The 12768-nt window shown below is 36.7% G+C and overlaps 1 protein-coding gene across 1 annotated transcript; it reads left to right on the top strand.

Annotated features, from left to right (window-relative positions):
• Positions 1–1551: 1551 nt before the first annotated feature.
• On the top strand, positions 1552–12469 carry LOC135166294 (sodium- and chloride-dependent GABA transporter ine). Its single transcript, XM_064128418.1, has 11 exons — positions 1552–2936; positions 4540–4727; positions 7055–7189; positions 7480–7699; positions 8463–8730; positions 8848–9076; positions 9815–9927; positions 9993–10133; positions 10586–10786; positions 11314–11490; positions 12254–12469. Exons 1-11 carry the CDS (start codon positions 2197–2199, stop codon positions 12428–12430), a joined length of 2589 nt encoding a protein of 862 aa, XP_063984488.1. The 5' UTR covers positions 1552–2196; the 3' UTR covers positions 12431–12469.
• Positions 12470–12768: the final 299 nt, after the last annotated feature.

Below are 12768 nucleotides of genomic sequence, written 5' to 3' on the forward strand. Positions count from 1 at the left end.
TTTAAAAAATCCTTGAGCGACTCCTCCCGTCGCCGAAAACTTCATCCGACGTACTTCGAATTAATGTGCATAAATTACCCCGATTGTGCAACATTTGAAAGTGATTCACGGGAAGAACCGAGACAAACCCAAAAGTATTCCCCTTCTTTTCCCTCCCCCACCCGCTGAAGATCCAATAAATCAATCGCTCAAGAACGCGGTTGTTTAGGCCATCTATGGGGAAAAGGTTAAACCGTCGTGTGTGATCATCACTATCGGCTGGTATCAAATATCAAGGGAAAACACAGCAACTAATTTTTTAAAATTAATAACAAATAAAAATCGAGAATTTAATGAGGAAAAAAATGAAATAATTTCATGATTTTTTTTCTCAATTAGCAATTTGTTAAAGTAAAGAGATTATTGATCTTAATTATTCGAAACATTGGTGATTAGATTAGGTTACCAATGGGTATATTAGGTATTAGGGATTTTAAATAATTAATTAAGTGATTATTGGATAAGTTTCTGCGATTTTTTTAGTTGAGCAAAATCAAACTCTAGTGAATCGGGAGGAGTATTTTATAGAAAATAAGGAGCGCTCTAAAGGTGGATTACAAAATTGAAGAAGGATCCTAAAACTCGAATGAAAGATAAGAACAATTCAGAGAATAACTTAATTAACAATTGAATGTTGATTGAAAAAAAATACTGAATCAATTCATCAGCGAAGTTGACTATTCCTTCACCTTAGTTTTTCGATCATTTTCGCGAATCTAAGCCAGATATCGAAATTTTCATAAGAACATTAATTGTAGAACTCAACTTTCTCCATAAAAAACGTAATAACAAAAAATTTGCCATCTCCCCTACATTCCGAGATATTAATAAAAACCCACTAAAAAAAATTTCAGTAGCAAACTGATAATTCGATGTTAACTTAGTCGACTTTCCCAGCGATATCTCTGAATCCGCGACCGATATCGATATTTTTGTCATAACACTTATTGTAGTACTCGATTCCCCCGACAAAAAAGGTTCTACAAAATAATTTCCATCTCCCCTAGATTCCGACATATTCGCCCAAAAGTGGGATCAGCAGTCAAAAACGACCATCCACTCAATTTCCTAATTCAATCTAATCAAACTCTCGTTCATCACTTAATCCCACAAAAAATAATGCTCCCATTAATCCAGCGATACCACATCCTATGATATCACAACATAAATTCCATCCCCCGTAAATATTATTAATATAATTAAATATAATTAAACAGAATAATCCGCGTGCGTCTCCTCCCAAGAAAAACCGCCAACTTCCCCATCTCGATAGTTTCATATTTCGAGTTCGAGAGGCCAACGAATTAAAACTGACTTCGACCCACCAATAACAAGCGCCTCAGTCATATTCTCAATGATCTACATGCCCTGTACGCCCGTTCCTATTGTACATAACACATGATATCTCTGAAAGAGCGCGAACATGATACAGAGGTGGGCCGCCAACACACGTCAGTAATCACTGTCTCTCGGTGTTGTTCGGCTTGTCTCGGCTCACAAGTTCCATTTCCCCTGTGAAACCCGCACGGTCTCCCCCATAATCTCCCGGAACCGATTATACCCTAAAAAACCCCCCCAAATCGATAATCCCAATCGATCGATCCCCCAAAACCCCCTCACCCCCGTCAATAATCCACTAAAAAAAATTAAAATCGAATCGAGTGACTCAACGACACCACCAACACATCGATCTGTCGAATGTGTAGATCGCGACGATCGCGCCGGTGCCCCCTGCGATCACCTGTTCGCCGTATTTTTTTTTCTCCCATCGAAAGACGCGAAAAGTGTTGGCGATTGCACGTGTTTTATCGCTCCCGATTTTCCAAAATGGCCAGTAAAATTGTTCGTTCGATCGTGTGGCCTTGAAAAATGGAGATGGACGACAGGGGTGAGGATAGATCGATCGAGGAAAGCGAATAATTGATCGGAAAAATCGTCGGAATCGTCGAAATTGCTGGGAAAATGCGCGAATCGATGGTCGGGAGAAATCGGTATGCGTGAAAAATTCAAATCCGTGAGTGTCATCAACACAGCCGATCTCTCATGTGCGCGTCTGTACACTGAGTTAATTGACCTACATTGTAGCTACTCAATTATAAATTAACCGATCAAAAGGTGACATACTCGTGTAAATCGGTAAGACAAACACTAGTGATAATGGAGGGTGCGTGTGTCATTGAATCGAATCGTGTGAATGTGCCAGTGCAATCGATCGTTACGAATTCTCGTGGTGGTATGATAAAATCAAAAAATGTTCGTAAAATGAGTACAATGACGGAGGAGGGCTCGGAGGACGTGGAAATGGAGGATCGGATGAGTAATTCGACCCTCTCGGACCCCGATGACACCGCCAGCGAGAGAGACGAGGGGGGGAGTAGGGAGAGGGGGAGATTATTGAGCTCCGGAAGTCGGAAAATTGTGGCATCATCGGGAAGCAACGGAGGATTGAAGAGATCCAGTTGCAGCAGCGAGAGCGTTCGGGAGAAATCGGTTAAACCATCGTCGTCGGCTGGATGTGGTGGTAACGCAGATTGTCATGATTCAACCCCAAAATTTTATCGGGATTACGGTAATAACGGGGGACGATTGAGCCGGGGAATGGAATTGTCCGGTGGTAGGTACAAGTACTCCAGCATGAGATCCCTCAAGTCAAGCGCTGGTGGCGATGAACATCATCTTCATCTGCAGAGTGTTTATCAACCACCTGGTGGGGGATGGGCGTCTATTGTGTTTCCGGATGCAACGGGACACACACGAAACACCAACGGATTTCCGGATTCTGTGTCCATTCGATCACTTGCGTCGATTGGTATGGGGTCCTCCGACGGTCGGAAACTTACCATTCGGAGGGTACCCACTTCCCCCTCGGAGTTACTGAATATGGTTCATCCACCGACGTGAGTTTTATGAATTTTTTAGGGGCGAGGGGGAGGTTTTTGGGGGCGATGCGGAGAGAGATTTTTAATTGTAATTATGGGTTTTTTTTATGGGGTTTGGGAGGGGGGGGGTGGGATATTTTTAGGGGGTTTATTTTGTGGTCTGGGGTTTTTTTATTTAATTTTGTGGGGAAAATTGTAGGATTAATCGATGATTACTTTTTCGTCGGCGCGGAATTGGTAGAGGGGGGAGATAGTTGGGGTGATTAGGGCTTTTAAGGGGATTTTTGAGCGAAAATGGGGTTCAGGAAATTTACAGAATTTTTTTTTCGGGAATTTTTAGTGAATTCGGTGGGGAAAATTGGAATATTGATAATTTAATTTTGTTATTCATTTACGGAATCGGTAGAGGGAGAGACGTGTTTGAGGAAGTGGGGGTGTTTGATGGGATTTTTGAGTCTAGGGATGGGAAATGGAGTCTAGGAAATTTTACAGAATTTTTTCGGAGCGTTTCGTAATTTTTAGATGAATTTTTTAAAAATTGATGAATTTGTATAGAAAGAGGTAATTAATTTGAAAGATTTTGGTGAAATAATTGACAGTCAGAAGTCCTTACAGTCCAATCGATACTTGATCCCAATTTCAATCATTTATATTGGACAGATTAATATTCTAGATAAATTTAAAAAAACGAAGTTCGAATGAAATGAAATTTACAAAAATCAAAACACCGATTCAAATTTAAAATTAAATTAAATTAGATTTATATCTCAATGGATTGGAAATCAGGTTAAATCATTAAAAATCCAACTCCAAATCTACATAGATTCCACTAAATTTAAATGAGATGAAACAGACAATTATTTCAACCGATTAAAATTAAACTTTAATCAATTAATGAATTCATACAAATTCGATTTTCCTCTCATGTTAATGGAAATCGACTTTGTGCTGAACTTGGGAATATTTCAACTTCATCTTATCAGAAAATTTCCAATTCAATAAATAAAAAATGAATGAATAATTATTCCACCAACTCAGTAGTAAAATCCTTCACTCACACACATATTTAACAAAATTCAACTGACGATATCGTAATTTTCCCCGGGAAATCAGACGGAAATTCCGACACAGAAAAATTCTCTGCTTTTCGTCAAAAGAACATCCGTCAATGTTTCTCCGCCACACAAGATTAATTACCTCCACCAATTCCATTTATTCTCGCTAATCAACCCCAGGACATTCTGTAAAAAATTACCACCCCCCAAAATCCCAACGATCGTCAGAAAAAAATTCTAAGAAATCGTCCAGTGAAATTTCCACTCAAACTGGACTTAAAAAAAAATTCTCCGCGCGCTTTTCCGCCTCCGTAATAATAGTGGAATAATTTTAATTGAAAATTTCTCTCGGCGCATTTGAAGAACTAAATTTACCACTGACCATGGGATCCGTTAGAATCCTCGCGTCATTTCAAATATGTATTTTAGCATGCAAATACAGATGCGCCCCAAACAACTTGTTTTGAATTCAACATTTGTGGAATGGATATCAGTCGATACTGCACTGGTGTTTCCAAAGCCCTGAGAAAAGCGCCGACAGTTTTCATGTATTTCCGTGTCTTCAGGCCAGTCGATGACATGTCAACGTGTGACAGTTACGACGATGGTATCGAGGAGGATTCGCGAGATTATCGACAACCGAAGAGGCCCCACTGGGCGAATAAAGTTCAATTCGTCCTCGCTTGCATCGGCTACTCTGTGGGCCTCGGAAATGTCTGGAGATTTCCGTATCTGTGTTACAAGAGTGGAGGAGGTGAGTAAAATTATTTCACCTGAACGAAGACAATTTTTTTTCCTCTTCTGCAACAATGAAAATTTTAAAAATTGAATGGCGAAGTGGTAAAACCAGACGTCACTTTTGGCTGTTCCCCACTTTTTGTTGAATATCTCGGAATGTATGGGAGATAGCAAAATTGTCATTATAACCTTTTTTGTGGGGGGGATTGAGTACTGCAATAAATGTTATGACAAAAATGTTGGTATCTTGCTTGGATTCAAAGATATTTGCAAAAAACTGGATTACAAAATGTGAATTTATCTCGGTTTATTGCTTCGCTACTGAAATTTTGTTGGTAGTTTTTCATAAATATCTCGGGATCTAGGGGAGATGGAAAAATTTTTGTAATAACCTTTTTTATCGAGGGAATTCAGTACTACAACAAATGTAATAACAAAAATTCCTCTAGCTCCTTCAGATCCCGAGATATAGCCCAAAAACCCAGGGAAATCTCAACTCATCTCGTTTTACCACTTCACTCCTGAAATCTAAATTTTAAAAAATAAGAAAAAAATATATAAATAAACTACGCACATCATTTCACCTAAACCTCATTCATCTTCGAAATTCCAGCGACTAAACATAATTTCTACAGAATATTTTCTTTCCGTAAAAACGATAAATCAAGTGTACGAGGTCCTTTCGGCCAAAATCAAACTGAGGAAGTCACCTCTTTTCTCATTCGTCCTAATCAACGCATCTGTCCAATTGCAGCATAATAGTGTTAGGCTCGTCATTTAAACAATTCAAGGTCACATTAATGTACCTTCATTTATTCACAGCGAGCGCTGTAGGGACTTGCGGTGAAATAATTATTGAGAGTAACTTGATAGATCGTTGCATCTCGTGTATCCCGGGCTGTGAAGGGATATTCTTTGGATTCAGGGTCATGTATCAAGTTGCCGGCGTTAGATGAGGCCAACTATTGCGCGACATTCGTTAGAACATGCGTTAACACGACTGCACTCGGAAATTTCCGAACGAGCGAAAGAAACTTCTAAAGAAAATAAATTAAATGTCAAGGGCTGTGGGGACGGCAAGGGCGATTTAGGGGTTGAAGGATCATGAACTGTTAGGGTCCTCTGACAGAGGGAAAAGTTCTCCCAAAAAAATCTCCGAAAAAATGACCGAACTAAAGAAGAAAAAGAAAATTCCGAAGTGAATAGTTGAGTCAGAATAATCCCATTCTATTTGTCCGCAATCATCGATAAATATCTCCTGAACGAAGCGAGATATCAAAATTTTTGTCAAGACCTTTTTTGTAGCTCGCATATCGCTCTACAAAAAAGGTTTCTATGAAAATTTCGCTATCTCACGCCGTTCTCGAGATATCCACCGATAAGGGAGAGGTAAAAAATGCAGTTATTCCAGTTTGCCAATTAACTTCGTAATTATCCTTCGGAAAGAAAATTACCGGAGCCATTATGAAGATTACGCGAGGGTCTCGGTGCTCTTGTCCATGCACAAATCAATTTACCGGGTAAACTGAGGGATATTAACTTTCCGCGAGGACTAGATGAGATTAATAAATCCCCTGTGGCGCTTCATATTTTTTTTTAGCGAGAAATTGAATGAACGATCACGAGTTCTTCCGCATTTGTTAAAACTACAAAAATGGACATAATAACCGGGGAGGCATTGTTTGTTTAACAATTGACGGTGATCAGGTGCTCGTGTGACGCAATGCACGCGACAAGACCAGCGTTCGTACGGAACTAGAGGCGAATATTTGAGTAAATGAATCCTTCGTGGAGGTACTTTTGTAACTGGGTAGTTAATTAAATATGATTGACCCATTTCCTACGGCTCTCGTTATATCCGTTTTACCAAATGGATTTTATTTATTTCAAGCTTAAACCGTTAGTCGAGAGCCCCGAGGTTTAAAACTATTTTTTAATATAGTTTAAAATATTTTCCGCGCTTCAAAAATATTTTTAATTATTCAAGAATATTATTAAACCTGAGTTTTTTAAATTTTTGATGAGAGAATATTTTTTTCCAGGATTTTTTCCGTTTTAACTGCTCCAACCACTCGTCCATAAACAGCTCGTCGAGATAAAAATGAATAATTATTTTTGTTTTAAATATTTCAAGATTTTCCTTATTAAACAATTGTTTTTCAGGCGATAATATTTTTTCCTCATTTTTAAATTGATTTTAAGGTTTAGAAATATTGATTCCTGAAGTTAATTAACAATTGTAATGGGTCATCTGTTCATGAGATAGTTTAAGCAGTTTATTTATGAGATATTGGTGCGCCTTTTTGAATTGAAAGAACCTAATTTCGTTTAATTTTCTTTTAGGAGTATTTTTGGTCCCATATTTTTTGATCCTCATAGTCTGCGGAGTCCCACTGCTGTACATGGAGCTAGCAATTGGACAATTCACCCGACGAGGTCCAATCGGTGCTCTCGGACAAATATGTCCGCTGTTCAAAGGTATTTGCACAGAAATAAACAAATAAAACTGTTCAAAAAATGAGAGACAAAAAATAGCGACCAAAAAAAAATTTTTTCATTCTTCACATTTCGTTTTTCTGTTACTCCTCGCTCGAATAAATTTAATTTAATAAATCTCGTGAACTCGCCTGGAAATATCGGAGAATCGCACTTTCCACAATTTTTCAGTCTATTTGATAATAAAAATAACGCGGATAGCGGAACATTTTTTTTCTCTCAATTTTGTTGGCGATTAACAACTGAAATTTAAAGGAAATTGTTGCAATCAGGTGCGGGCTTGTCCTCGGTGGTGATATCATTCCTGATGTCAACATACCACAATGTGATAATAGCCTATGCTATATATTATTTTTTCACGGCATTCAAGGCCGATCCACCTTGGTCAGGTTGCAATAACTCCTGGAACACACCCGCCTGCTGGACCCTCGACTCAACGCACGATCGAACGAGGTTGAACACATCGAGAACACCGTCCGAGGAATTTTTCGAGTAAACTTGGATAATAAAACTATCACTAAAATGAATTTCGTTAGTGCTATTCAAAAATATAAAAATAACAATTTTAATGTCTAATGATAATTACTAATTAGGGAGGGGGAAGGGTGATTAATCTAATTTCAATTATTTGCATTTATGGTCCTGTGCTTTTATCCATATTAGATGGAATTATATCCTTCATATAGATTTGTGTATTTATTAATTTGGATTATCTCAGTGCTCAATCGATAATTTCAAAAATTCCAATTACTTTAATTAGTTTTTTAATTTTCATTCGTTAATGCGCTTTCAGTGCTTTTGTCTTGGTTAATATAATGAGGGGATAATGATAGTAATGATGAGAAAAGGATTATGACAATTGAAAGAAAAACAAAAGGAAATTTTTAATTGATTTAGTGCTCCCTAAAATTGGAAATCGATCTTTATTAGTAAATTTTGGTAAAATGCAGTGAAAAAATTCTGTAAAGTCATGTTTAGAGTACAGTAAATATTGATTATGTAATTTTTATAAAATGATATTCGCAACATATTTGACATTAATCTTCAAATATTATTTTATTTTGATGAAATGCTCTACAAAAAGACAAAATATGTCAATTGGAGTTAAAAAATTCTGTCGCATTAATGTAATTAATAATTTTAATAATTTTCAAAATTACAATGTTACGTGACCCGTTCTAATATAATTATGAATTTCAATAATATCATGAACTACAATTTTTCCTGCAAATAATATTTTATTTAAAATACACAGCAACAAAGTCCTGCAGATAAGCTCCGGAATAGAGGAGCCAGGAATCCTCCGATGGGAGATAGTGGCATGTCTGGTAGCTGCGTGGGTGTTGGTGTACTTTTCCATCTGGAAATCGATAAAATCATCAGCCCAAGTGAGGTACCTGACGGCGACGTTGCCCTTCCTCCTGATCTTCGTCTTCCTGACGCGCTCCCTGACCCTCGAGGGCGCCGAAAAGGGTTTGCAGTTTTTCTTTCGCCCCAGGTGGCACCTCCTCGCCGACGCCAAGGTACAGTAGACCCCCTCTCACACCAATTCAAAGGCCCACCTCGTCCAATAATGGGACAGTAGCAATTGTTGACCATAAAAAATTATAATTTAATTAGGAAATTTTTTTTATCCGCAGGTTTGGGTCAACGCAGCTGCGCAAATATTTAACTCAGTGGGAATAGCGTTTGGTTCGATGATATGTTTCGCTAGTTACAACAAATTTCATAACAATATCCTCGTTGATACAGTAGCTGTGTCCCTGATAAACGCATTCACAAGCCTTTTAGTCGGAATATTTGCATTCGCAACGATTGGAAATATCGCGCAGGAACAGAATATGTCTGTGGAGGCTGTCCTGACGGATGGTGATTAATTAACTGCCTTAATTGCTTCTCCTTAAGTTAAACAAATGATGTTCCAACTTGAAATCACATTAGGACAGGGAAAATTGAATTTATTCTTCACTTCAAGCATTTCTTAATATTATTTTATCAATATGTGTAGGTAAATATATAATATAGCATATAATGCATATTATATATATCAATAGTATATATAATACTACATTTTTCTGATCGTAATATTTTTTTTGTTACCTCAGGAGGGGAGTCGTAAAACGAAATAAGTCACCTTTGACTATTGCCCAGTTTTTTTATGAATATCTCGGATTCTAAGGGAGATGGCAAAATTTTTATTGATACCTTTTTTGTAGGGGAAATAGAGTACTACAATAAATGTTATAACAAAAATTTCTCTATCTCTCTTAGATTTCGAGATATCGTTTAAAAACTCGACTGATAGAAAAGTCAACTCCTCTCGTTTTCCTTCTTCACTTTGATCTAAATTAAAATTGAATTAATTATTCAATTTAATTATCTCTCCATATCCTAGCGCTATGTACAGGTAAATATATACGATCATATACATAATCCTCATATATGCATTATATATAATATATTTTCCTCGATTTTGTTCACGATAATTAACATAAAAAAATTACTTCATCAAATTGAACAATTGCTCACGGCTCCTTTCCACCTACACACGTGCGCTCTTTCCTAATTTTTTTAAACAAAGTGGATTTAATGAGACACTTTGTCCAGGTCCCGGTCTCGTATTCGTCGTGTATCCCCAGGCAATGGCGAAAATGCCCGCGTCACAATTGTGGGCTGTGTTATTCTTCTTCATGCTCGTTTGCCTCTCGTTGAACAGCCAAGTACGTAAATCATTAAAATAACCACAATAAATGTACCAAGCTTACGATTAAATTATTATTTACAGTTTGCTATTGTCGAGGTTGTGGTAACGTCCATTCAGGATGGCTTTCCAAACTGGGTGAAGAGTAATCTTCTCTGTCACGAAATGCTTGTTCTCATTATATGCACAGTGTCATTTTTGTTTGGTCTTCCAAACGTATCGCAGGTATTTATTAAATAATTAATATAATAATATAATAATATAATAATATAACAATATAACAATATAACAATATAATAATTAAATTATCTTATTACATAATTGCCATCTACTTTCTAGTAATAATTTTGGTGCAATTTGATAAAAATTTCGTTTATTTCGTCAACAATTAAAAGAAAATTAAAAACCAATTGAATTTACAATAAAAAATCCAACGAATAAATAATATTTTACAAGTGTATTGAATAAACTGTCCGATGGTTCTCGAAAAAACACATATATTTCTGTAATAAATTTTTTCAATGACAATTATTAAACCTTCATTATTATAAACAGTTGCCTCGTCCCTGGGCTCCAATAAAAATTTTAATTGCGTACCACAAAGTTTGGAATAACTGTCTCATGTTGAAAATCGTAAAAATGAACTTGATCATAAATAAAAAATGAAATATTTTCAGGGAGGAATATTTTTTTTCCAACTGATAGATCACTACGCGGCATCAATCTCGATAATGTTCCTGGCGTTTTTCGAAGTAATAGCCATATCCTGGTTTTACGGTGTTCGAAGGCTATCAAATAACGTCAAAGAAATGACTGGACGAATGCCGTCCCTGTATTTCAGATTCTGCTGGCTCATCGCAGCTCCTCTACTCATAATGGTAAGGATAATCAATCTCAGGACGAGAGGAAATTAATTAATTCTGGGATCTTATTATTTCTAATTATTATTTTTTTATTACTTTTATTATGCCATACACTCTTATATTCTATACATATTATAATACATAATATACAATGTACAATAATATAATATATATAATAAGAATAATATATAATAGACAAATATTATATGTTATAAATAATACATAAAGGATAACTATATCAATAACATCATGGTGAAGCCTATATCACATTAAAAGAATTTAAATAATAAATAAATCACTAAAAATAAAGACGTTATTATAGGGGTTAGGGATGGAAACAAAATATAACAACCCTAAAGGGTAAATATGGAAAAATAAACTAAACTAAATCCGTAATTTCGTTCCAAAAATAAAATGCAAAATACAGAATGAACATTTCGAACCCAATTATCGATTTATCAGGAGGAAACACCATAGCATATGGAAACAGTAGAAATAATCCACTTGTTAGTTATTATTTGTTATTAATTTGGATTGTTTAGGCAGTGTGGGTGTTCAGTCTGATCGATTACGAGCCACCTACGTACGGAAATGGAGCGTATATGTATCCCCTGTGGGCAGAAGCACTTGGTTGGGGTATAGCATCGCTATCTCTAATTTGCATTCCAGCATTCGCTGTCTACGTTCTTATACGATCGGATGGAATTAATTTTACCGAGGTATTTAACAAATACATACAACAAATTATCCTAAAGAAATTATTTTTCCTTCAAGTGACGATAATGAAACAGGTGTCGACTTATCTTTACATTCGTCATTTTGTAAGTGGTAAAGCTCTAGAAAGAAAAAATTCTACAATTTTATTAAAACTTTCTCAAATAATTCAATAACCCCCCCGCCCCCGCAAAATAAATCCCTTACAATTGAGATAAATTTCGATAAAGCTGGACTATCCGACAATTTTCTTGATTTTTCTACCAGAAAAAGCTCCAAAAAACCCCCGAAAAAAAAATTTCAAAATTCTATTAAAAATATCTCAAAATAATTAAATACCCCCCCCCCCCCTATACACATACAAAATAAATCACTTGCAATGGAATCAAGTTTAAACAAAGCTCGAATAATTTCAAAATTCCTCAATTTTTTTCAAGCAGCAAAAGATCCCAAAAAAATTTTCAAAAATTCTATTAAAAATAACTCAACATAATTCAATAGCCCCCTCCCCCCCATACACATACAAAATAAATCCTTTACAATTGAATCAAATTTAAATAAAGCTCGATTAATTTCCAAGTTCTTCAATGTTTTTCAAACAGCAAAAGATCTCAGAAAAAAAAATTCAAAAATTCTACTAAAAATACGTCAAAATAATTCAATACCTCCCCTCCCCCCATCCCCCTTCACCCTTTCCCACAAAATAAATCCCTTACAATGCCATCAACTTCCAACAAAGCTCACCGCACTGTTCATTAAATTTTTCAGAAACTTCGTAATGCAGTTAGGCCTCACTTCGAGGCTTGCAAGCTCTGCGGTGAGGAATACTGTACGGATCCACTCCACAGTACCGATGACGAGGTGTTAAAAGAGCCCCTCCACGAGCTAAACAGTCTGATTCACCCGAATCAAGTAAATTTCATCCCCGTAAAGCCCCAGCTGTAGTTCCCCGATAATTTTGAATAAAAAAATTTCATCCCTTAATCCTCGTTTCCACCGATTTCTCTCTTGAATTTTCAAAAAATCCGTCAAAAAAATCATTGACTCGTTGCAATGTAATCGAATGCTTCGATAAAAGCCACTGGAGCTCTTGTTTCAATGGGCCAGGGGATGAGTAAATGCTAACTCACTTACCTGTTCATGCTGGAGGGGTAGTTTTGCCATGACGTGGACAGAGAACGATGAAAATTCGTGATGGGGGGGTGGGCACGCGCGGAGTTGTGGTGAGGGGGCCAGGGGGGGGAGGATGATGTAGAGGGCCACAATAGGGGTTGCGCGCCAGT

This window comes from Diachasmimorpha longicaudata, chromosome 9 (genome assembly GCF_034640455.1).
Source record: "Diachasmimorpha longicaudata isolate KC_UGA_2023 chromosome 9, iyDiaLong2, whole genome shotgun sequence".
In the NCBI taxonomy this organism is placed as follows: domain Eukaryota; kingdom Metazoa; phylum Arthropoda; class Insecta; order Hymenoptera; family Braconidae; genus Diachasmimorpha; species Diachasmimorpha longicaudata.